The following is a 26731-nucleotide window of genomic DNA, read 5'->3' as shown; positions in this document are numbered from 1 at the left end:
ACCCCTGCATTATATTATTAACCCCTAATCTGCCGCTCCGTACACCGCCGCAACCTACGTTATCCCTATGTACCCCTAATCTGCTGCCCCTAACACCGCCGACCCCTATATTATATTTATTAACCCCTAACCTGCCCCCCACAACGTCGCCGCCAGCTACTTACAATAATTAACCCCTAATCTGTTCCGATCAGCCAATAGAATGCGAGCTCAATCTGATTGGCTGATTGGATCAGCCAATCGGATTGAACTTGATTCTGATTGGCTGATTCCATCAGCCAATCAGAATATTCCTACCTTAATTCCGATTGGCTGATAGAATCCTATCAGCCAATCGGAATTCGAGGGACGCCATCTTGGATGACGTCCCTTAAAGGAACCGTCATTCGTCGGGAGACGCCGGAAGAAGAGGATGGATCCGCGTCGGATGCTTCAACATGGACCCGCTCCGCACCGGATGGAAGAAGATCGAAGATGCAGCTTGGATGAAGATGTTTGCCGGTCCGGATGTCCTCTTCTTGCCGGATAGGAGGAAGACTTTGGAGCCTCTTCTGGACCTCTTCAGCACCGGATGCCAGGACAGATCGGTGATACCTGTTGAGGTGAAGACAAGGTAGGAAAATCTTCAGGGGCTTAGTGTTAGGTTTATTTAAGGGGGGTTTGGGTTAGATTAGGGGTATGTGGGTGGTGGGTTGTAATGTTGGGGGGGGGGTATTGTATGTTTTTTTTTACAGGCAAAAGAGCTGATTTTCTTGGGGCATGCCCCGCAAAGGGCCCTGTTCAGGGCTGGTAAGGTAAAAGAGCTTTTAAATTTATTAATTTAGAATAGGGTAGGGAATTTTTTTATTTTGGGGGTCTTTGTTATTTTATTAGGGGGCTTAGAGTAGGTGTAATTAGTTTAAAATTGTTGTAATATTTTTCTTATGTTTGTAAATATTTTTTTATTTTTTGTACTTTAGTTAGTTTATGTAATTGTAGTTATTTGTAGAAATTGTATTTAATTTATTTATTGATAGTGTAGTGTTAGGTTTTATTGTAGGTAATTGTAGGTATTTTATTTAATTAATTTATTGATAGGGTAGTGTTAGGTTTAATTATAACTTAGGTTAGGACTTATTTTACAGGTAATTTTGTTATTATTTTAACTAGGTAACTATTAAATAGTTCTTAACTATTTAATAGCTATTGTACCTGGTTAAAATAAATACAAAGTTGCCTGTAAAATAAATATTAATCCTAAAATAGCTACAATGTAATTATAATTTATATTGTAGCTATATTAGGATTTATTTTACAGGTAAGTATTTAGCTTTAAATAGGAATAATTTATTTAATAAGAGTTAATTAATTTCGTTAGATTTAAATTATATTTAACTTAGGGGGGTGTTAGTATTAGGGTTAGACTTAGCTTTAGGTGTTAATACATTTATTAGAATAGCGGCGAGATTCGGTCGTCAGATTAGGGGTTAATAATTGAAGTTAGGTGTCGGCGATGTTAGGGAGGGCAGATTAGGGGTTAATACTATTTATGATAGGGTTAGTGAGGCGGATTAGGGGTTAATAACTTTATTATAGTAGCACTCAGGTCCGCTCGGCAGATTAGGGGTTAATAAGTGTAGGCAGGTATCGGCGACGTTGAGGGGGGCAGATTAGGGGTTAATAAATATAATACAGGGGTCGGCGGGGTTAGGGGCAGCAGATTAGGGGTACATAAGGATAACGTAGGTGGCGGCGCTTTGCGGTCGGCAGATTAGGGGTTAATTATTGTAAGTAGCTGGCGGCGACGTTGAGGGGGGCAGATTAGGGGTTAATAAATATAATACAGGGGTCAGCGGGGTTAGGGGCAGCAGATTAGGGGTACATAAGGATAACGTAGGTGGCGGCGCTTTGCGGTCGGCAGATTAGGGGTTAATTATTGTAAGTAGCTGGCGGCGACGTTGAGGGGGGCAGGTTAGGGGTTAATAAATATAATATAGGGGTCGGCGGTGTTAGGGGCAGCAGATTAGGGGTACATAAGTATAACGTAGGTGGCGGTCGGCAGATTAGGGGTTAAAAAAATTAAATTGAGTGGCAGCGATGTGGGGGGGCCTCGGTTTAGGGGTACATAGGTAGTTTATGGGTGTTAGTGTACTTTAGGGTACAGTAGTTAAGAGCTTTATGAACCGGCGTTAGCCCAGAAAGCTCTTAACTACTGACTTTTTTCCTGCGGCTGGAGTTTTGTCGTTAGAATTCTAACGCTCACTTCAGAAACGACTCTAAATACCGGAGTTAGAAAGATCCCATTGAAAAGATAGGATACGCAAATGGCGTAGGGGGATCTGCGGTATGGAAAAGTCGCGGCTGAAAAGTGAGCGTTAGACCCTATTTTGAGTGACTCCAAATACCGGCGGTAGCCTAAAACCAGCGTTAGGAGCCTCTTACGCTGGTTTTCACGGCTAACGCCAAACTCTAAATCTAGGCCTAAGAGTCTAATTAGACTAGTACTATCTTTAAGATATGACATTGTTTCTGGGACAATTCTTTGTAGAAATAAATCCACATACAGGGAAGGTCTAGTTGTCACCGGCCCTATACCGGAAGTAATGGGTCTTCGGGAGGATTGTCTAAACTCTTGTGGATTTTTAGTAAGTGATAGAAGATAGGACTAACTGGCTTATTTGTCCACAAAAAATCAAACACTTCTTGATAGATTATCCCATACTCCTGGCCTTCTTTCAATATTCAGTATAATTTTTTAACAAAGTTAGGGTTTGTTTGCAAGCCAAGACACTGTAGAAATCATTATCTTATAGTAGGCACAATGCCTCATTTCTATAAACTTTAGTATCCTTGATTACAATACCACCCCTTTGTCAGCTTTTCTAATTATTATATTTGTATTATGGTTTAATTCATATATAACTTTTTTTCATATCGTGAGGAATTTTTAAAAATAAAACTTTCCTTATCCCTTCCTTTTATATACCTAAGATCATTTAGATCTAAACTTTCATAAATCTCCAAAAATTGGCATTTGCTATTACTGGGATTACATTTGGATGGCCTTTTTAGATTATTTTAACTGATACATTACTATGATAATGATCACTTTCTGATTTAAGTTGTTCCTATATATAAATATCTAATGGAATTATTTTTAGATTAATGTTAGAATCCCATAAGTTACAACCATTCATATCTTCATTCTTTTTCTTCTGAATCTCAAAGTAACATTTAATTTTCTTGTGTATTTCTGTAAATCAAAGGAACTAGAGGAGGTGGAGGGAGCAAAATTGAGATCCTTTTTAAAGAGATTTATTTGACTCACAGTTAATATTACTGGTGATTTTTCATTCTATTGTGTCTTTTAACATACTCTTATAGACTTGGTGAATAAACAGTTTTTGTGATGGTTAGAATCCACGAGACCCATTGGGTCCGGCCTGCTTCGCAGTATGGTTAACTGAGGCTAATAGGATGTTAATAGGTACAACATTTTATGATGGAGGATCATAATCATGGAATTATTTATCAGGGAAGCATAACTTGTTTTTTTCATGTTTCCATTGCTGGTCTGTAATTAAAATCTTTGCATATGTCTATTTATTTTTAAGCTGGTTATCTAGGACTAGCTTTACAAATCCTTCATTTAAAGGTGAAATGGCTGGTAATATAGTACTAAACTATACTTTTGTATGGAACCAGACAGATATACCTAATATGTTACTGGGAAAGGTACAGTAGGATAAGGATAAAAAAATGGAAAACCTCAAGTTTTAATTGTGAAACTGAAATATTCTTTTGTTTTTTTTTTGCCAACTGCCATCTCCTGTAGGTCTGTATCTAATCTTTGTCAAATGCTTCTTTAGCAAGAGCTTTCTTATGTTAATTAACATGTGAATACACATTAATATTAATTAAATTCATTTTTGAAGCTCAAAAAAAATAATGGAAAACGTATGTTCCCCACTCTCTGTGTAGACTGTATATACTATAGCAAGTAATTCTACACCTCAGTAAGGAGATAGTGTAGTAGGATTATGGCTTTTGCATTACTCACACCTGTCACAATCAGTATAAGTTACTGTACATGGCATAAAAGTGATAATAGCTGTAGCCTTATACTGGTTACATAAATACAAATCTCACTGGTGTTTTGTGTTTTATTATTAGTGAAGTTATCTGGTGAATCATCTGCCCTGGTTGCAGGACTGTCAGCTGCAGCTAGTGTATTACTCATCCTGGCACTGCTTCTGATTGGCTGGAAATATTTACTATTCAGGTTTGTGCATCTCTTGCTTCTACCTTACCACTTAAAATAAACACCTTGTAATTAGACATTTCTTTTGTGTTGCTATAGAATAAAATATCAGCCAAGTCTGAGAGAGAGAGAGAGAGATCTCAAGGTGCTGTACTTTTTAATAAATTTATGTAACAAATTAGCAGTGGATATGTATATTTTTACCTTTGGACAATTTGCATTTCTCCCCTGGCTAGTAAACTATAGAGATGTAGGTAATTAGTAGCTCTACTCTTCTCTTTTTAAATACAGTTTTACTATATGACTTACTATAGCCACTATGTACTTGTAAACAGCTACTTAATTTAATGGTAAAACTGCACACAAAGTATCAGTGGGGTGATTTGTAAATTTAAACATCTTCTTGAGCTGTGATCAGTATTTTACCTGACACTTAGATTATTGTTTCAGTTGAATTACTTAGCTAAACTTCACATTAGGCAAATAGGACCAGCTTCTAAGCTTGAATTTCCTATCTAGAATTATAGAAGTTAGAAAGGGAACTATCCTTGTTCAGTGTCTCTGACCCAGACACTCATCACTATTTATTATTAATCATTTAGACGTGATGGCAGATCCCGGAAGCAATCAGACATCCCATTGAATTCCCGAACTAGCATAGGTAAGTATGACTAAGGTGAAAGGTGTCCTGAGATATTTTCTAACGTTGTCCTCCAGATGACTGGAAATTTACCTTTAATTATCTCCTCTTAAGCCAGTGATAATGCTACAGGACATGATATCCTTATTTGCATCTGTTGCAAGGAAGATATCAAGCACGAGAAATTGTTCCCAGATATTATAAATAACTTATTTCAGCAGGTAAGAAAAAAAGAGATATCCCAGTAGAAGAGTTGTTAGAGGCTGTGAAGAATTTCCGGAAGAAAGAGATGTTGGCTCATGAAGAAGCTGCTGAAGTAGAAGAAAGTTCCACTATGGCACCTGTTGGTCGCAATAACGAGTTTAAGGTCGGGAAAAGATTTGCAGTTGTTGTCTGTATTTCCCAAATAAGACTGGTGTATATTGCATGGTGCCAGATAATTACTTCTAACATTATATCATGGTCTCTTCACTATAGAATCTATACGATAAGAGGAAATGTAACATTATATCATGGTCTCTTCACTATAGAATCTATACGATTAGAGGAAATGTAACATTATAGCATGGTCTCTTCACTATAGAATCTATACCGTTAGAGGAAATGTAACATTATAGCATGGTCTCTTCACTATAGAATCTATACGATTAGAGGAAATGTAACATTATAGCATGGTCTCTTCACTATAGAATCTATACCGTTAGAGGAAATGTAACATTATAGCATGGTCTCTTCACTATAGAATCTATACGATTAGAGGAAATGTAACATTATAGCATGGTCTCTTCACTATAGAATCTATACCGTTAGAGGAAATGTAACATTATAGCATGGTCTCTTCACTATAGAATCTATATGATTAGAGGAAATGTAACATTATATCATGGTCTCTTCACTATAGAATCTATATGATTAGAGGAAATGTAACATTATAGCATGGTCTCTTCACTATAGAATCTATACCGTTAGAGGAAATGTAACATTATATCATGGTCTCTTCACTATAGAATCTATATGATTAGAGGAAATGTAACATTATAGCATGGTCTCTTCACTATAGAATCTATACGATAAGAGGAAATGTAACAATATATCATGGTCTCTTCACTATAGAATCTATACCGTTAAAGGAAATGTAACATTATATCATGGTCTCCACTATAGAATCTATACGATTAGAGGAAATGTAACATTATATCATGGTCTCTTCACTATAGAATCTATACGATAAGAGGAAATGTAACATTATATCATGGTCTCCACTATAGAATCTATACGATTAGAGGAAATGTAACATTATATCATGGTCTCTTCACTATAGAATCTATACGATTAGAGGAAATGTAACATTATAGCATGGTCTCCACTATAGAATCTATACGATTAGAGGAAATGTAACATTATATCATGGTCTCTTCACTATAGAATCTATACGATTAGAGGAAATGTAACATTATAGCATGGTCTCCACTATAGAATCTATACGATTAGAGGAAATGTAACATTATATCATGGTCTCTTCACTATAGAATCTATACGATTAGAGGAAATGTAACATTATAGCATGGTCTCTTCACTATAGAATCTATTCGATTAGAGGAAATGCAACATTATAGCATGGTCTCTTCACTATATAATCTATACGATTAGAGGAAATGTAACATTATATAATGGTCTCTTCACTATAGAATCTATACGATTAGAGGAAATGTAACATTATAACATGGTCTCTTCACTATAGAATCTATACGATTAGAGGAAATGTAACATTATATCATGGTCTCTTCACTATAGAATCTATACGATTAGAGGAAATGTAACATTATATGATGGTCTCTTCACTATATAATCTATACGATTAGAGGAAATGTAACATTATATGATGGTCTCTTCACTATAGAATCTATACGATTAGAGGAAATGTAACATTATAGCATGGTCTCTTCACGATAGAATATATACGATTAGAGGAAATGTAACATTATATAATGGTCTCTTCACTATAGAATCTATACGATTAGAGGAAATGTAACATTATAGCATGGTCTCTTCACTATAGAATCTATACGATTAGAGGAAATGTAACATTATAGCATGGTCTCTTCACTATATAATCTATACGATAAGAGGAAATGTAACAATATAGCATGGTATCTTCACTATAGAATCTATACGATTAGAGGAAATGTAACATTATAGCATGGTCTCTTCATTATAGAATCTATACGATTAGAGGAAATGTAACATTATAGCATGGTCTCTTCACTATAGAATCTATACGATTAGAGGAAATGTAACATTATAGCATGGTCTCTTCACTATAGAATCTATACGATTAGAGGAAATGTAACATTATATAATGGTCTCTTCACTATAGAATCTATACAATTAGAGGAAATGTAACATTATATAATGGTCTCTTCACTATAGAATCTATACGATTAGAGGAAATGTAACATTATATCATGGTCTCTTCACTATAGAATCTATACGATTAGAGGAAATGTAACATTATAGCATGGTCTCTTCACTATAGAATCTATACGATTAGAGGAAATGTAACATTATAGCATGGTCTCTTCACTATAGAATCTATACGATTAGAGGAAATGTAACATTATATCATGGTCTCTTCACTATAGAATCTATACGATTAGAGGAAATGTAACATTATAGCATGGTCTCTTCACTATAGAATCTATACGATTAGAGGAAATGTAACATTATAGCATGGTCTCTTCACTATAGAATCTATACGATTAGAGGAAATGTAACATTATAGCATGGTCTCTTCACTATAGAATCTATACGATTAGAGGAAATGTAACATTATATCATGGTCTCTTCACTATAGAATCTATACGATTAGAGGAAATGTAACATTATATCATGGTCTCTTCACTATAGAATCTATACGATTAGAGGAAATGTAACATTATAGCATGGTCTCTTCACTATAGAATCTATACGATTAGAGGAAATGTAACATTATAGCATGGTCTCTTCACTATAGAATCTATACGATTAGAGGAAATGTAACATTATAGCATGGTCTCTTCACTATAGAATCTATACGATTAGAGGAAATGTAACATTATAGCATGGTCTCTTCACTATAGAATCTATACGATTAGAGGAAATGTAACATTATAGCATGGTCTCTTCACTATAGAATCTATACAATCAGAGGAAATGTAACATTATATCATGGTCTCTTCACTATAGAATCTATAGGATTAGAGGAAATGTAACATTATAGCATGGTCTCTTCACTATAGAATCTATACGATTAGAGGAAATGTAACATTATAGCATGGTCTCTTCACTATAGAATCTATACGATTAGAGGAAATGTAACATTATAGCATGGTCTCTTCACTATAGAATCTATACGATTAGAGGAAATGTAACATTATAGCATGGTCTCTTCACTATAGAATCTATACGATTAGAGGAAATGTAACATTATAGCATGGTCTCTTCACTATAGAATCTATACGATTAGAGGAAATGTAACATTATAGCATGGTCTCTTCACTATAGAATCTATACGATTAGAGGAAATGTAACATTATAGCATGGTCTCTTCACTATAGAATCTATACAATTAGAGGAAATGTAACATTATAGCATGGTCTCTTCACTATAGAATCTATACGATTAGAGGAAATGTAACATTATAGCATGGTCTCTTCACTATAGAATCTATACGATTAGAGGAAATGTAACATTATAGCATGGTCTCTTCACTATAGAATCTATACGATTAGAGGAAATGTAACATTATAGCATGGTCTCTTCACTATAGAATCTATATGATTAGAGGAAATGTAACATTATAGCATGGTCTCTTCACTATAGAATCTATACGATTAGAGGAAATGTAACATTATATAATGGTCTCTTCACTATAGAATCTATACAATTAGAGGAAACGTAACATTATATAATGGTCTCTTCACTATAGAATCTATACGATTAGAGGAAATGTAACATTATATCATGGTCTCTTCATTATAGAATCTATACAATTAGAGGAAATGTAACATTATAGCATTGTCTCTTCACTATAGAATCTATACGATTAGAGGAAATGTAACATTATAGCATGGTCTCTCCACTATAGAAGCTATACGATTAGAGGAAATGTAACATTATAGCATGGTCTCTTCACTATTGAATCTATACTTTTAGAGGACATGTAACATTATAGCATGGTCTCTTCACTATAGAATCTATACGATTAGAGGAAATGTAACATTATATAATGGTCTCTTCACTATAGAATCTATACAATTAGAGGAAATGTAACATTATATAATGGTCTCTTCACTATAGAATCTATACAATTAGAGGAAATGTAACATAGCATGGTCTCTTCACTATAGAATCTATACGATTAGAGGAAATGTAACATTATAGCATGGTCTCTTCACTATAGAATCTATACGATTAGAGGAAATGTAACATTATAGCATGGTCTCTCCACTATAGAAGCTATACGATTAGAGGAAATGTAACATTATAGCATGGTCTCTTCACTATAGAATCTATACGATTAGAGGAAATGTAACATTATAGCATGGTCTCTTCACTATAGAATCTATACGATTAGAGGAAATGTAACATTATAGCATGGTCTCTTCACTATAGAATCTATACGATTAGAGGAAATGTAACATTATATAATGGTCTCTTCACTATAGAATCTATACAATTAGAGGAAATGTAACATTATAGCATGATCTCTTCACTATAGAATCTATACAATTAGAGGAAATGTAACATTATAGCATGGTCTCTTCACTATAGAATCTATACGATTAGAGGAAATGTAACATTATATAATGGTCTCTTCACTATAGAATCTATACGATTAGAGGAAATGTAACATTATAGCATGGTCTCTTCACTATAGAATCTATATGATTAGAGGAAATATAACATTATAGCATGGTCTCTTCACTATAGAATCTATACAATTAGAGGAAATGTAACATTATATAATGGTCTCTTCACTATAGAATCTATATGATTAGAGGAAATGTAACATTATAACATGGTCTCTTCACTATAGAATCTATACAATTAGAGGAAATGTAACATAGCATGGTCTCTTCACTATAGAATCTATACGATTAGAGGAAATGTAACATTATAGCATGGTCTCTTCACTATAGAATCTATACAATTAGAGGAAATGTAACATTATATAATGGTCTCTTCACTATAGAATCTATACGATTAGAGGAAATGTAACATTATAACATGGTCTCTTCACTATAGAATCTATACAATTAGAGGAAATGTAACATAGCATGGTCTCTTCACTATAGAATCTATACGATTAGAGGAAATGTAACATTATATCATGGTCTCTTCACTATAGAATCTATACAATTAGAGGAAATGTAACATTATATGTTGGTCTCTTCACTATAGAATCTATACGATTAAAGGAAATGTAACATTTATAGCATGGTCTCTTCACTATAGAATCTATATGATTAGAGGAAATGTAACATTATGATCTGAGACACTTAATGTAAACAAACATCTAAATATATTTCCCTGTGCAATATAAGCCAGAGCTTGTGTACAGCCTCTGTATTCATGAACAATAAGCTCAAGTTCCTTTAAGTGACAGTGAGGTGCTTGCAGCTTTGTCGCAAGTGGAGAAGGGGTGGCATACATACCAGTAAAAGAAGGAAGTGCATGTAGGGCCGTTGTCTCTCCTTGTTTAATGCATCATAGAATATTTTTCACTCCTTCCTCCCTCCCAGTTGTATGGATAGTAATTGACTATTACAGCTTCCATTAGGGTTGATTTAGGGTTTCCGTTAAACAGGGTTAGTCAACCTAGAGGTGTTAAGTCAGAAAGTAATTGATCCCTCCCTGAGATATTCTTTCTGTATGACTAGACAGTGTGGGTTCCTTAAAGGGACACTAAACCCAGAAAAAAAGTCATGTTCAATAGCCATATCAGTATATGAAATATCTTTTTGTAATTAGCATCATTTTAAGCTTCCGCCTTAAAAACATCTCTAAAATTAGACATTTCCTTACACAAGACACAACTAAGATTTTAATCCACTCTCATCCTTTCCCATCTCAATTACTGTAATTCATTCCTCTTTGGTCTCCCCAGCAGCCGCCTAGCTCCTTTACAATCCATACTGTTGCTCTTCATCTGCTGCACCTCTCTGCCAATCCCTTCACTGGCTTCCTCTTGCCTCCACATAAAATTTTCACTCGGACATACAAAGCCCTCAACTGCACTGCTCCCCCTATATCTCAGACCTTGTCTCCAGATACTTTCCCTCCCATCCCCTTTGCTCTGCTCATGACCTCCTACTCTCCTCCTCTCTTGTTACCTCCTCACATTCCCGTTTACAGGACTTCTCCAGAATGACTCCCATCTTGTGGAACTCTCTGCCTTGCTCCACAAGTCTCTCCCCTAGTTTTGAAAGCTTCAAGCGGTCCCTAAAGACTCTACTGTTCAGGGATGCATACACCTACACTAAACTTTCTTTATACCAGTTCCTCTCCTCCATTGCTATCCCCTTGAACCCCCTTAGCATGTAAGCCAAAGAGCCTAGCTGTTTGTATTTCAACTTCTTAAGAGATGACTACAACAGTGTGACTCTCGGCAGGGCCCTCTACCCATTTGATCCCTATAAATGTTTCCTTGTATACCGCCTATGTTTATAGCACTGTGAAATCTTTTAGTTACAAATAACCGATAACAATAATAATAATAATAATATACAAGCACTTACCAAATCCTGCCGTGCACACCTACGCAACATTTTCAGAATTTGTTCCTTCCTTACTGAAAAAACCTACAAAAATACTAATTCATTCCCTCATTTTGTCACGCATTGACTATTGCAATCTATTTCTAATTGGCCTTTTTAAAACACTGCCTCTCTCCCCTTCAATCTATTATAAATGCTTCAGCTAGACTCATCCACCTAAGTCACTGATCTACATCAGCAGCTCCGCTCTGCCAGTCTCTACACTGGCTCCCCATACACTCCAGAATACAATTTAAAGTATTAACCTTAATTTACAAAGCACTCAACAGTCTAACTCCCAACAATATTTCCTCTTTCATCTCCAAATACTCTTTGACCCGTCTTCTTCAATCAACCTCAGACATATGTCTCTTCACTCTTATTATCTCTACATCCCACTCCTACCTCCAAGACTTCTCATGTGCTGCTACTGTCCTCTGGAACTCTCTACCCCACTACTTAGCATAAGGCGTCTTCTGAAAATGTATTAAATTCCGAACCCACCGCCGGCAATAACTTGGCATCCTCCAACCGACAGTGATAACCCAGGTTATCAACATGGCGTTTTTTTGTCGCTATGCACATATTTGAAATTTGCACTGATCGCCATACCATACGTCACTGAATGTAAATCTGCATACTCGATTGTCCTGTTCAAAGTGCTTGCATAATGCCCATACCATTGTATAGGTAAATGTAGAGTCCTTGAGCTGATATGCGCATGCGAGGCTAGACTAATTATTATGCGCATGCTAACGACATCGCAAGTTAATGATATGCACTGATCGTAAATGCTATTGGTCCATTTTTTGGATCGTGAAACTCCCATATTTAAGGGTTGGCTGATATGACGTCAACGCCGAAAATAAAAATTATTTTTTCTGATGTTCAGAAACTTTGTTGGAGACAACAAATAGGTATGTGATGAAATGTAAACATGTACTATATGATATTGATGGTCAGTTGGTTCCAAAAATACGAAGGTTTTGGAATCCTTTAAGAACTGAAGGGGTGGTTACATCCTAGCAGTAGGTCTGGGCCCTGGGTGTAGACATAGGGAGGGGAGTGACAGCCATTAGGAGGGAGCAACTTCCAGGTGAATGTTGGTTCATAGAGCTTATTTGAATCCATCTTTCCTCAATAGTGTTGTATTTGGGCTTTGCAGGTGCCATCAAGCCTGGGTCCTGATCTTCTTAGCAGGGATTTTAAAACTAACACCTAATTGAAGTCATCTTGGTTTACCTTTAAAGGATTAAGTGTTTATAGATGGAACATAAAAAGACACAGAATGATGGAATTATGTATTAGAAACAAATCCTACTTACTTTTTTATAAAACTGAAGCATCTAAGTAATTACAAATATATATTTTTTTATCCGTGATGACGTAACTACAGACCCCTCCACATAAATGGGCTGTCAGACACGCAGTTCAACATTCCTATAACGGCCCCATTGTTTACATATTTAAATCTTTTGAAACCTCCGTCTCACACATGTGCACCGCCCACAATGAAGATAATTGCCAGATCTCTCGTAGGCGGTTGCGCATGCTCATAGAGTAGCAGCTGTCATCAGCTTTTTGTTGAATACATTACATATTACTATTGGCAGTGCAAATTAAGAGCGCATGCGTTGGAAACTTGAGAGTAATCGAGGACTGCCGTAGCCTAGAAAACCTAGGTTGCTCACCGTGATTGGCTAATGCAAGTTAGACTCGCGGTGGGTTTGGAAACAGTTTTTAGAAGTGGATTGCGAACTGTTTAGAAATGACAGCACAAGGTTTTGGAGTATATTTAAGATTTCTATTAACCTATTGAATAAGCAATTGATAATTTTAGCCTTTTATATCCCTTTAAGATTGATAATTATTTTAATGTGGAACCATTTAATAAAGTTGACCCTTGATGTCTTTCTTCTTACTCTCTGGTGTCTGTTTGTCATGCACATTATATATAAGTAGAATGGGTTTGTTATTGGGGTTGAGTACATTCTGCACTAATAGGGTATTTACTCCCTTAAAGGGACACTGAACCCAAACATTTTCTTTCATGATTCAGATAGAGCATGCAATTTTAAGCACATTTCTAATTTACTCCTATTATCACTTTTTCTTCATTCTCTTGGTATCTTTATTTGAAAAGCAAGAATGTAAATTTAGATGCCGGACAATTTTTGGTGAACAACCTGGGTTGTTCTTGCTGATTGGTGGATAAATTCACCCACTAATAAACAAGTGCTGTCCAGAGTCCTGAACCAAAAAAGTAGCTTGTTCCTTAGCTTAGAACGCTTTTTTTTCAAATAAAGATAGGAAGAGAACGAAGAAAAATTGATAATAGGAGTAAATTATAAAGTTGATTAAAATTGCATCTGAATCACAAAAGAAAAATGTTTGGGTTCAGTGCCCCTTTAAGGTTATGAAATGTTAGTAAGGACCTGCAACAAGTATTAAGCAGATACCTGGGTGTAACTGCGTTCACCTCTAGTTATATACTAAATATTGTAACTACACGTGACTGTGATGGAAAATGAAGACCTTCTTGGCTTCAGCAAGTTTAATGAAAACCTGTTCTCTCTCCTTCTGTGCTTCAGGAGCTGCCCCCTGGGCCCCTGTACCCCTGTGAAGCTGCCACAGCCCCTGAGAACAAGGATAAGAACCGATACAAGAAGGTTTTGCCGTGTAAGTACAACCTGTTGACCATAGACTCTTATTATAATCTTGTAGATTCATTTGCTTATGATAAGTGATGTGCTGAGTAAGGGTCTCACAGAGTCACATCCATACTACGGGCTAGATAACAAGTGAAGCAGTATTTAGCACTTTCTCTTGATCGCAAACACCCCTAGAAATAAACTTTCTACATATTACAAGTTAAAAGTAAATTGTTTGTGCAAGAGCAAAAACCAATGGGTGCAGACTTCAGGGCTGCGGATATTGCGTCCATATAACTTCTTCTGTTCATAGACTTATAAAAGCAAATTTGAAAAAAACAAAAAAACATTTATCGCTCGTAAGCTAACTCAACCATGTTAGACCAAGTGCGCTCAACCCAACATGCGTTCTGAACATTTTTTACATTGCAATGTTCTTCACATAAAATGAAATGTTCTTGTTATTTTGGAATTGATACTTTGCTCTGGAAATGTTTGAAATGTGCACAAAAAAAACTTTCATAAAGATTTAGGGGTACATTTATTAAGCAGCGGATGCTGCTTATACTGCACGAGCCTTCAGGCTCGTCAGAAAACACTGGACCGCTGCTCCTTAACTCTTCCGCCACCTTTGACGTGACAGACTCCAATCAACCCGATCAGATACGATTGGGATGATTGACAAACCCTGATAGCAGCCGATTGACCGTAAATGTGCAGGGGCGGCATTGTATGCTGTCAGTACTGCTGTTTAGTACGCATCTTACTGTGCAAACTGAAACCTCAGTGCCTGTTGGTACCAAGTCTTGCTGCAGGTCCTTTGCAGTCACTCAAGGGTTTTTCTCAACCTGCCTGCTCAGAAATCTGGTTGCACCCATTTTTAGCTTCTTTTTTTCTGCACTGTCCAGGTAGTGTAAACACTGTTCCTTTAACTTTGAACTTGCAAACTATCGCCTAGATTACAAGTCTTGCGTTAGGGTTAAAAAGCAGCGTTAAGGGGTCCTAACGTGGCTTTTTAATGCCAGCTGGTATTACGAGTCTGGCAGGTACAGGTTTTTTCTTCGATTTTAGCATACCGCAAATCCCCTTACGTCAATTGCGTATCCTATCTTTTTAATGAGATTTTCCTAATGCCTGTATTACGATCGCTGGAAAAAGTGAGCGGTACACCCTCTACCTCCAAGACTCCTTCTGCATTTTAAAGTCAGTAGTTAAGAGTTTTATGGGCTAACGCCGTAACATAAAACTCTTAACTACATCGCAAAAACTATAATAAAATTATTTAACCCCTAATCTGCCAACCGGACATCGCCGCCACTGTAATAAATGTATTAACCCCTAAACCGCCGCACTCCCACCTTGCAAACACTAGTTACATTTTATTAACCCCTAATCTGACGTCCCTAACATCGCCGACACCTACCTACATTTATTAACCCCTAATCTGCCCCCCAACGTCGCCGCTACTATATTAAATGTATTAACCCCTAAACCTAAGTCTAACCCTAACCCCCCCAACTGAAAAATAATTTAAATACATCTAAATAAATTATTCCTATTTAAAACTAAATACTTACCTGTAAACTAAACCCTAAGATAGCTACAATATAACTAATAATTACATTGTAGCTATCTCAGGATTTATTTTTATTTTACAGGCAAGTTTGTATTTATTTTAACTAGGTACAATAGTTATTAAATAGTTATCAACTATTTAATAACTACCTAGCTAAAATAAATAAAAATTTACCTGAAAAATAAACCCTAACCTAAGTTACAATTACACCTAACACTACACTATCATTAAATTAATTAAATAAAATACCTACAATTAATTACAATTAAATTAAATAAACTAAATTACAAAAAACAAACACTAAATTACAGAAAATAAAAAAGAAATTACAGATATTTTAAACTAATTACACCTAATCTATTCCCCCCCCCAAAAAATAAAAAGCCCACCAAAATAAAAAAAATCCCTACCCTATACTAAATTACAAATAGCCCTTAAAAGGGCCTTTTGTGGGGCATTGCCCCAAAGTAATCCGCTCTTTTACCGATCCGGCCAGAAGAGGACATCCAGACCAGCAGAAGTCTTCTTCCAGGCGACGACATCTATCTTCTTCTATCCGGAGCGGAGCGGGTCCATCTTGAAGACATCTGACACGGAGCACCCTCTTCCATCCAACGGCCACTGAATAATGAAGGTTCCTTTAAGTGATGTCATCCAAGATGGTGTCCCTTCAATTCCAATTGGCTGATAGAATCCTATCAGCCAATCGGAATTAAGGTAGGAAAAATCCTATTGGCTGATGCAATCAGCCAATAGAATTGAACTTCAATCCTACTGGCTGATCCAATCAACCAATTGGCTTGAGCTTGCATTATATTGGCTGTTCTATCAGCCAATCGGAATTGAAGGGATGCCATCTTGGATGACGTCACTTCCGCTCCGGATGGAAGAAGATAGAAGATGTCGCCTGGATGAAGACTTCTGCCGGTCTGGATGTCCTCTTCTGGCCGGATCGGATGAAGACTTCTGTCGCTCTGAAGGTCCACTTGTGCCCGGCTGGTTGAAGACGGCTCAAGGTAGGGTGATCTTCAGGGGGTTAGTGTTAGGTTTTAGTAAGGGGGGATTGGGTGGGTTTTAGAGTAGGGTTGGGTGTGTGGGTGGTGGGTTTTAATGTTGGGGGGTATTGTATTTCTTCTTTTACAGGTAAAAGATCTAATAACTTTGGGGCAATGCCCCGCAAAAGGCCCTTTTAAGGTCTATTTGTAATTTAGTATAGGGTAGGGATTTTTTTTTATTTTGGTGGGCTTTTTTTATTTTATTAGGGGGATTAGATTAGGTTTAATTAGTTTAAAATATATATTTTATTTTTATTTTCTGTAAATTATTGTTTTTTGTTTTTCGTAATTTAGTTTATTTAATTGTAATTAATTGTAGGTATTTTATGTAATTAATTTAATGATAGTGTAGTAGGTGTAATTGTAACTTAGGTTAGGGTTTATTTTTCAGGTAAATTTGTATTTATTTTAGCTAGGTAGTTATTAAATAGTTCATAACTATTTCATAACTATTGTACCTAGTTAAAATAAATACAAACTTGCCTGTAAAATAAAAATAAACCCTATGCTAGCTACAATGTAACTATTAGTTATATTGTAGCTATCTTAGGGTTTATTTTATAGGTAAGTATTTAGTTTTAAATAGGAATAATTTATTTAGATGTATTTAAATTTAAGTTGGGGGGGGTTAGGGTTAGACTTAGGTTTAGGGGTTAATAAATTTATTATAGTGGCGGCGACGTTGGCGGCGGAAGATTAGGGGTTAATAAATATAATGTAGGGTTTGGCGATGTTTGGGGCAGTAGATTAGGGGTTCATTAGTATAATGTATGTTGCAGCAGTATCCGGAGCGGCAGATTAGGGGTTAATAATATTATGCAGGTGGCGACAATGTTGGGGGCGGCAGATTAGGGGTTAAGTGTAAGATTAGGGGTGTTTAGACTCGGGGTTCATGTTGGGGTGCAGACGTAAAAAGTATTTCCCCATAGGAAACAATGGGGCTGCGTTAGGAGCTGAACGCTGCTTTTTTGCAGGTGTTAGATTTTTTTTCAGCCAGCTCAGCCCCATTGTTCCCTATGGGGAAATCGTGCACGAGCACGTTACACCAGCTTACCGCTGACTTAAGCAACACTGGTATTACAGTGAGATGTGGAGCTAAATTTTGCTCAACGCTCACTTTTATGAGGCTAACGCCGGCTTGCAGAAAACTCGTAATACCAGTGTTGGCTTAAGTGAGCTGTGAGAAAAAAAAGCTCGTTAGCACCGCACACCATTACCGACAAAAACTCGTAATCTAGCCGTATGCTTCCAACTGTACTATGTGCTTCACAGGATCACAGCCGTACTATGTGCTTCACAGGATCACAGCCGTACTATGTGCTTCACAGGGTCACAGCCGTACTATGTGCTTCACAGGGTCACAGCTGTACTATGTACTTCACAGAGTCACAGCTGTACTATGTACTTCACAGGGTCACAGCTGTACTATGTGCTTCACAGGGTCACAGCTGTACTATGTACTTCACAGGATCACAGCTGTACTATGTGCTTCACAGGATCACAGCTGTACTATGTGCTTCACAGGGTCACAGCTGTACTATGTGCATCACAGGGTCACAGCCGTACTATGTGCTTCACAGGGTCACAGCTGTACTATGTGCTTCACAGGGTCAGAGCTGTACTATGTGCTTCACAGGATCACAGCCGTACTATGTGCTTCACAGGGTCACAGCCGTACTATGTGCTTCACAGGATCACAGCCGTACTATGTGCTTTACAGGGTCATAGCTGTACTAAGTGCTTCACAGGGTCACAGCTGTACTAGGTGCTTCACAGGGTCACAGCTGTACTATGTGCTTCACAGGGTCACAGCTGTACTATGTGCTTCACAGGATCACAGCCGTACTATGTGCTTCACAGGGTCACAGCTGTACTATGTGCTTCACAGGATCACAGCCGTACTATGTGCTTCACAGGGTCACAGCCGTACTAGGTGCTTCACAGGATCACAGCTGTACTATGTGCTTCACAGGGTCACAGCTGTACTATGTGCTTCACAGGATCACAGCCGTACTATGTGCTTCACAGGATCACAGCCGTACTATGTGCTTCACAGGATCACAGCTGTACTATGTGCTTTACAGGGTCACAGCTGTACTAAGTGCTTCACAGGGTCACAGCTGTACTAGGTGCTTCACAGGGTCACAGCTGTACTATGTGCTTCACAGGGTCACAGCTGTACTATGTGCTTCACAGGATCACAGCCGTACTATGTGCTTCACAGGATCACAGCCGTACTATGTGCTTTACAGGGTCACAGCTGTACTAAGTGCTTCACAGGGTCACAGCTGTACTAGGTGCTTCACAGGGTCACAGCTGTACTATGTGCTTCACAGGGTCACAGCTGTACTATGTGCTTCACAGGATCACAGCCGTACTATGTGCTTCACAGGGTCACAGCTGTACTATGTGCTTCACAGGGTCACAGCCGTACTATGTGCTTCACAGGGTCACAGCCGTACTAGGTGCTTCACAGGGTCACAGCCGTACTAGGTGCTTCACAGGATCACAGCTGTACTATGTGCTTCACAGGATCACAGCCGTACTATGTGCTTCACAGGGTCACAGCTGTACTATGTGCTTCACAGGATCACAGCCGTACTATGTGCTTCACAGGGTCACAGCTGTACTATGTGCTTCACAGGATCACAGCCGTACTATGTGCTTCACAGGGTCACAGCCGTACTAGGTGCTTCACAGGATCACAGCTGTACTATGTGCTTCACAGGGTCACAGCTGTACTATGTGCTTCACAGGATCACAGCCGTACTATGTGCTTCACAGGATCACAGCCGTACTATGTGCTTCACAGGATCACAGCTGTACTATGTGCTTTACAGGGTCACAGCTGTACTAAGTGCTTCACAGGGTCACAGCTGTACTAGGTGCTTCACAGGGTCACAGCTGTACTATGTGCTTCACAGGGTCACAGCTGTACTATGTGCTTCACAGGATCACAGCCGTACTATGTGCTTCACAGGGTCACAGCTGTACTATGTGCTTCACAGGGTCACAGCCGTACTATGTGCTTCACAGGGTCACAGCCGTACCGTGTGCTTCACAGGGTGACAGATACTGGGTTGCGCTTGTATTTTAAATAAAAAAAAGTAAACGAGCATAAAAAGACAAATTTACAATGTTGCGTGCATTATAACCTATTTACCTATTCCCCCACAGAAGTCAATAGAGCAAAAAAGTGTGGGGGGGCTTAACTATTATTGCACCATTCATTATCTCACTCTCAGTGTGTCAGGTAGGCTCTTAGGACTGGTGGAAGTGGTAAGGTACTCTGATCAACAGAGCTTGGTTTAAAATCTGTGAAACATACCACTTCCAGTTTGTGTTTGCTTTTTAAGGATTCCCAGATGTGTCCCCCTGCTAAGGTATGCACCTTATTTGCTGCTGATTCTATTTCTTCCACTAAACAGGGTTTTGCTGCGCTTCAGAAAGTGCAAGAAATGTTTCCTTATTAAAGTAGTTCCCAGGAGCATTTATCTGAATTTGTTCTTCACATTAAGAAGTATATTCAATCTACTATTATTGAATTCCAGGTGTTGAGCGCAGATGTTTGTAAGGATTTAAAGGTGGATGTTTCTTTGGCCTTTAGCCCCCCTATGTTACCCATTGATGATAGAGGTGTTTCTGACTCTGTGGACTCTTATTCTGAGGATAGTCTCTCTGAGTCTTCGAACCCTACTGCTGTGGCGGAGGATGTGTCCTTTAATTTTAGTCTTGAGCACAGTCAAGCTTTATTGCAGGAAGTTTTAATTCATTCCTGCTACAGTTAAGGAACCAGTTTGGAGGATTGCTGTGCCTGACTCCATTTCTAAGGATTAGCAGAAACCATGTATTCCTTTTGTTCCATTTAAATCTGTAAATACATGTCGAAATCTTTAAAGCTGTGTTTCTTCAGAGATTTGGGAAACTATTCCTAAGGTGGATGTAGCTATTTCCACTATGAAATACCACTATTCATTTGGAGAATAGCTCCTCTTTTAAGGATCCTGTAGATTGAAAACTTGTAGGTTTTGATAGGTGATCCTTTCAGCTTGCAGGCTTTCTGTTTCAACCTACTGTCAGTGTTGCCTGTGTAGCTGCTACTACTGCTGTTTGGTGTGTCAATCTTTCAGATCTTGTTTCTGGGGAAACCACTTTGGTTGAGATTCATGATCTTATTAATCTCTTTATAAAAGCAAATATCTTTATTTGTGACGTAACAGTGGAGATTATTAGCATTAATTCTAAAAATGTTCCCTTAGCTGTTTTAGCAAGATGAGCTGTGTGGCTTTAAACTTGCTCTGCTGATATGATATCTAAACATAGGTAAGGGATAAGGGAGTTTTTCTGCTCCAAGATTTAAAATCTAAGGGTAAGTTTAAATCTGCAGGGCATTTTCTTTTCTTTCTGCAATCTAAGGCTCAGAAACCTTCACTCTCTGGCCAGAGTTCTGGCTACTTCCTGGAAGCAAAGTGTGGAAAACAGCACCAACAGATATGTGGCTTGTGGGGCACGGAACCCAGGATCTGCCTTATCCTGCAAATACTTCAAGTAGCAAAAAAGATTTGTTCCAGCCACCAATAGTTAAAAAACCTTTATTTCTTCATATAGGGTCTTTTGACAAACATACAACGTTTCAGACCTGCTATAGGTCCTTAGTCATGTATACATGACTAAGGACCTATAGCAGGTCTGAAACGTTGTATGTTTGTCAAAAGACCCTATATGAAGAAATAAAGGTTTTTTAACTATTGGTGGCTGGAACAAATCTTTTTTGCTACTTCCTGGAAGGTCAGCCCTTCTTGGTCCAAAAACAAACAGGCCAAGAAATCTAGCCTTTAAGATCGCTTGAAGGTGTGGCCCCTATGTCGGACCAGTGTCTAGTGTGGGGCAGATTGAGTGTCTTTCTGGAGGCTTGTAAGAGATCTGTTCAGGGTATTAGGGTATTGTGAATCCTTTTCCCGTGGTATCAATTAAACTTTCACTCAAGGCCTAATTGGCGTAGGAATCTCAAGTGCTTTATGATCCTGTAAAGGCGCAAGCTTTTTTGGTTTGTGTAAGAGATCTGGAATTAATTGAGAGATTGCTTCAGTTCCAACTTAAAAAAATAAAGCATGGGTTTTATTTAAATCACTTTATAGTACTTAAGAAAAGGGAACCTTTCAGCCTGTTTTGGATCTTAAAATATTGAACAAATTCCTGAAAAATGAGAAACAAATCTTTCTGACAAAATTTTTTTTGCGCCCATGGAGTTAGTTTTTTATCTAAATCTTTGGACTAAAATAGCTTCTCCAATCAAAGATTTTAGTGTGCATAAGCATAAATATGAGTGAAATATTTTATTATAATATAAGCTACGTTATAACGCCCCGCCCTACCCATTGGAAGTATAGCTAGCGCATAAACATGACAACCACACTAACATTTTCCGGTAAAGCTATTTTATCATTTGCTTATAATACCAATCTGTACACTATTATTGGCGCAAGGCAGCAATATCAATATCGCACCCTTAGCTATTAATATCGCTCCACTTGTAATCTAGGCCAGATTGTTTTGTATTAAATGAGCACCCTGCACTGACTGACACACAGGTGCCCTCAGTCTTTCTGCGCCACCATGTACTTAACATCTCTCTCTTGTTTCTAATGCTTCCTGTCATGTGATCTACGGTGTACAGACAACGCCTTACTGTACTGGCCTTTGTGTCGCTTTAGACCTGTGTTATATTATTATAACTTTAGAGCAAAAACAACTGAAATTAAAGTGACAAATACAAATCCTACTCACAACTCCCTCTCTTCTGCTCTCAAACAGATGACAATAGCCGCGTGGTTTTACCTGCAAGTCCCTCGGGGTCTGACTACATCAACGCTTCCTACATAAACGTAAGACCCTGTGATATAACCAAGTCTGTTTCTGTGCAGTGTGATGTATAAGAACGTGACACACAAGTCCTGTGTCTTTACCTGTAACTAATGCAGACCACTATGGTACAATACTGATTATTTACATTGGATGTTTTTATGGAAATACGGCTCTAAATCAGATCGTTTTAGAATTATATCCAATGGCAAACCTAAAGGAATATGTTTTTTTTATTACAGGGATACAAGTATCCAAAGTACTTTATAGCTACCCAAGGTGAGTGATTGATTCTGATGATATAAATGACAGTAATAACTATTAGTATCTTTACTGATCACACATTTCATTGTTCCAGAGATGCACGTTACCTAACTAAAGCCTGTGCGTTTTGCTACAATTTGTCTAGGTCAGTGGTTCTCAACCAAAGTGACCTCAAGGCCCGGTAAAGTTTAGCTGGACATGTCCAGGGCCCGGTAGATTATATATATATATATATATATATATATATATATATATATATATATATATAGTAAGCAGCAGGGATTTGCCCTATCAGTAACTAAGCAGTTCAGTGTGGGTTTAGTGGGGGCCCTGGAGTGTGGGGGTCCTGTCGAGGGTCTGTCGCTGTGAGGGCCATGGAGTGTGAGGTCTGACCCTGGAGGTTGGGGGCCCTTTCTTTGGCCCTTAATGTTGGGGTTCCTGGCTCTGGAGGTTGATGGGCTTGTTTGGGTTAGGGCAGGGAGGCTACCATGTTCATTTGCATACATTTGAATACATTTGGGTCAGTGTGAGACAGTTTTCCTGTGGCCTTGATTGGTCTCAGTCTGCCCCTTGTGTGCAGTGGAGTAAGAGTGTGCAGTGGGGGCATGACAGGTCAGGGCCCACCAGCAGGGCTGTCACGGCCCGGTACTGGGCCACGGCCCGGCTGTTGAGAAACCAGGGTCTAGGTGTTTATATTTAATACTCTACTCATACTCTAGTATTATATGTTTTGTGTTTAACAGTAGATTATTAACCTTAGATATTTTACATTTTTTATGATATTTTAAAATGAACGTTTCTTAAATCATATTGATGTCATTTCATTTCTAGCCTTCCTTTAGTTTGGAGCGTTTGCCAAGGCGGGGAGTACAGTATATATTTAGTAGTTGCATCTAAAAGAGGCGTTTTACCATTATTACAGTTTTGTTTTGTTTGTTTTTTATAAACCAGATGCTCCTTGTTGTTTGAGCTCTGAGCAATCAGTCATTTTATACACAGACGTGCACTTCCTACAAAATAAAAATATACTGTTAACCTAACATAACCTTTTTATCGGGAACAACTGTATTTTTATATGTTTTACTAGTGATCGTTAACATACATTACGTACGTATTTAGTTTACTGTAATATACTCAGGAGGACAATTCATTGGATTGAGTTTCTGTAACTGCATTACATTAGTGTTCTCTGGCGCTGAAGAGATTATAATAAATAAATTATAATGCAAGAATAAAATACATGAAGCATGTGACCTCTGACCTGCTGCTTGACCACCCCCCCCAGGCCCATTACCTGACACTCTGGATGATTTCTGGCGCATGGTGTGGGAGGAGAACAGTCCGGTTATTGTCATGCTGACGAGTCTGGAAGAGCAAAACAAGGTGAGAACAGCAAGTAATTAATATACGGTGTATACAGCTGAGTACAGATTAATATGATACTCAAGTACATTATGTGACAGCACTGGTAAAATGTTATCACCCTAATGAAGTGTATTTGTGTAATGTAGTATACTGTGTCGCTGTAATACCAGTATACTCACATGCACAGTTATACAGGCACTCACATGCACAGTTACACAGTCACTCACATGCACAGTTATACAGTCACTCACATGCACAGTTATACAGTCACTCACATGCACTGTTATAGTCACTCACATGCACAGTTATACAGTCACTCACATATACAGTTATACAGTCACTCACATGCACAGTTATACAGTCTATCACATGCACAGTTATACAGTCACTCACATGCACAGTTATACAGTCACTCACATGCACAGTTATACAGTCACTCACATGTACAGTTATACAGTCACTCACATGCACAGTTATACAGTCATTCACATACACAGTTATACAATCACTCACATGCACAGTTATACAGTCACTCACATGCACAGTTATACAGTCACTCACATGCACAGTTATACAGTCACTCACATGCACAGTTATACAATCACTCACATGCACAGTTATACAGTCACTCACATGCACAGTTATACAGTCACTCACATGCACAGTTATACAATCACTCACATGCACAGTTATACAGTCACTCACATGCACAGTTATACAATCACTCACATGCACAGTTATACAATCACTCACATGCACAGTTATACAATCACTCACATGCACAGTTATACAGGCACTCACATGCACAGTTATACAGTCACTCACATGCACAGTTATACAGGCACTCACATGCACAGTTATACAGGCACTCACATGCACAGTTATACAGTCACTCACATGCACAGTTATACAGGCACTCACATGCACAGTTATACAGGCACTCACATGCACAGTTATACAGGCACTCACATGCACAGTTATACAGGCACTCACATGTGCACAGTTATACAGGCACTCACATGCACAGTTATTCAGGCACTCACATGCACAGTTATACAGGCACTCACATGCACAGTTATTCAGGCACTCACATGCACAGTTATACAGGCACTCACATGCACAGTTATACAGTCACTCACATACACAGTTATACAGTCACTCACATACACAGGTATACAGTCACTCACATACACAGTTATACAGTCACTCACATACACAGTTATACAGGCACTCACATGCACAGTTATACAGGCACTCACATACACAGCTATACAGGCAATCACATATATAACAAGGCACTTATGTTAGGTATTCTCTGGGTGTCTGCAAACTATGTTTTACTTGTTTTCCCTTAGGTAAAATGTGAGCGTTACTGGCCAGAAGTAAGCGAGACCTACCGTGATATCACTGTGACGTTGAACGGAATAGCCCAGACTGGCGCCATAATCTCCCGCAGCTTCATCCTTATGAAGGTAACGTGGTCCCATTGAGTGTAACCTTTAACCCTAGGACATGAGTAATTCTTACATTGATACAAAATATCAGCAGTTACATACTATAGTGTTCATAACATTAATATCAGTCAGTGCACCTAGTACTTTATAGTTCATGATCAGCGATCTGGGCGTGACTTTTATTATCCCGGCTTCTGAAGAAAATGCTTATGAAAATAACCTACAAATAATTACACAATTATACTTACATATTAAAAAGTGCTTGAGAATTGTCATTAGGGGGCACTGTAACTGTTAACAGCAATAAGTATATACACTTAAAGGGCCATAATACCCAAATGTTTAAACACTTGAAAGTGATGCAGCATAGCTGTAAAAAGCTGACTAGAAAATATCTCCTGAACATCTCTATGTAAAAAAGAAAGATATTTTACCTCAAAAGTTCCTCAGTAGCCACCTCCCATTGTAAAGGATTTCTAAGCAGCATTTTAGTGTGTCTGTCCTGGGACAGCTTAGGGGATGAGCCTCGTGCACTCTCATATTATTTCACCAATCAGGTAAAGGAAGCTTACTATGAAATCTCATGAGAGTTAAGTCAAATCTCATGAGATCACAGTAAGAGTTCATGACCTCAGCACTGCTGATGCTGATTGGCTGCTGTTCATTTCTTCATTTTTTTTTATTTTTTACCTGCAGCTGGGAGCAGCTGAGTATAACTTTTTACACAGAACTTACTCTGCTGACCTGAGGAGATTGTGAGGTAAAATATCTTCCTTTTTTACATAGAGATGCTCAGGTGATATTTTCCTGTCAGCTTTTTACAGTTA

The 26731-nt window shown here is 38.0% G+C and overlaps 2 protein-coding genes across 2 annotated transcripts in view; both read left to right on the top strand.

Moving 5' to 3' along the window:
* The window catches only part of LOC128646843 (sushi domain-containing protein 1), a 377381-nt gene extending 372466 nt beyond the window's left edge, over positions 1-4915 (top strand). The window contains exons 10-11 of the mRNA XM_053699643.1: positions 4153-4261; positions 4843-4915. Coding sequence (XP_053555618.1) covers positions 4153-4261; positions 4843-4915 — 182 coding nt within the window. The remainder of the gene's footprint in view (positions 1-4152; positions 4262-4842) is intronic.
* A 217-nt stretch (positions 4916-5132) lies between these two features.
* Positions 5133-26731, top strand: part of LOC128648366 (receptor-type tyrosine-protein phosphatase alpha) — a 152000-nt gene continuing 130401 nt past the window's right edge. Inside the window, exons 1-6 of the mRNA XM_053700965.1 lie at positions 5133-5247; positions 14269-14356; positions 22774-22844; positions 23064-23100; positions 24371-24468; positions 25806-25922. Coding sequence (XP_053556940.1) covers positions 5170-5247; positions 14269-14356; positions 22774-22844; positions 23064-23100; positions 24371-24468; positions 25806-25922 — 489 coding nt within the window. The 5' untranslated portion in view covers positions 5133-5169. The remainder of the gene's footprint in view (positions 5248-14268; positions 14357-22773; positions 22845-23063; positions 23101-24370; positions 24469-25805; positions 25923-26731) is intronic.

Source organism: Bombina bombina, chromosome 2 (genome assembly GCF_027579735.1).
Source record: "Bombina bombina isolate aBomBom1 chromosome 2, aBomBom1.pri, whole genome shotgun sequence".
NCBI lineage: Eukaryota > Metazoa > Chordata > Amphibia > Anura > Bombinatoridae > Bombina > Bombina bombina.
The sequence above is the reverse complement of the archived record's forward strand: the minus strand, read 5'-3'. Positions and strand labels throughout refer to the sequence as shown.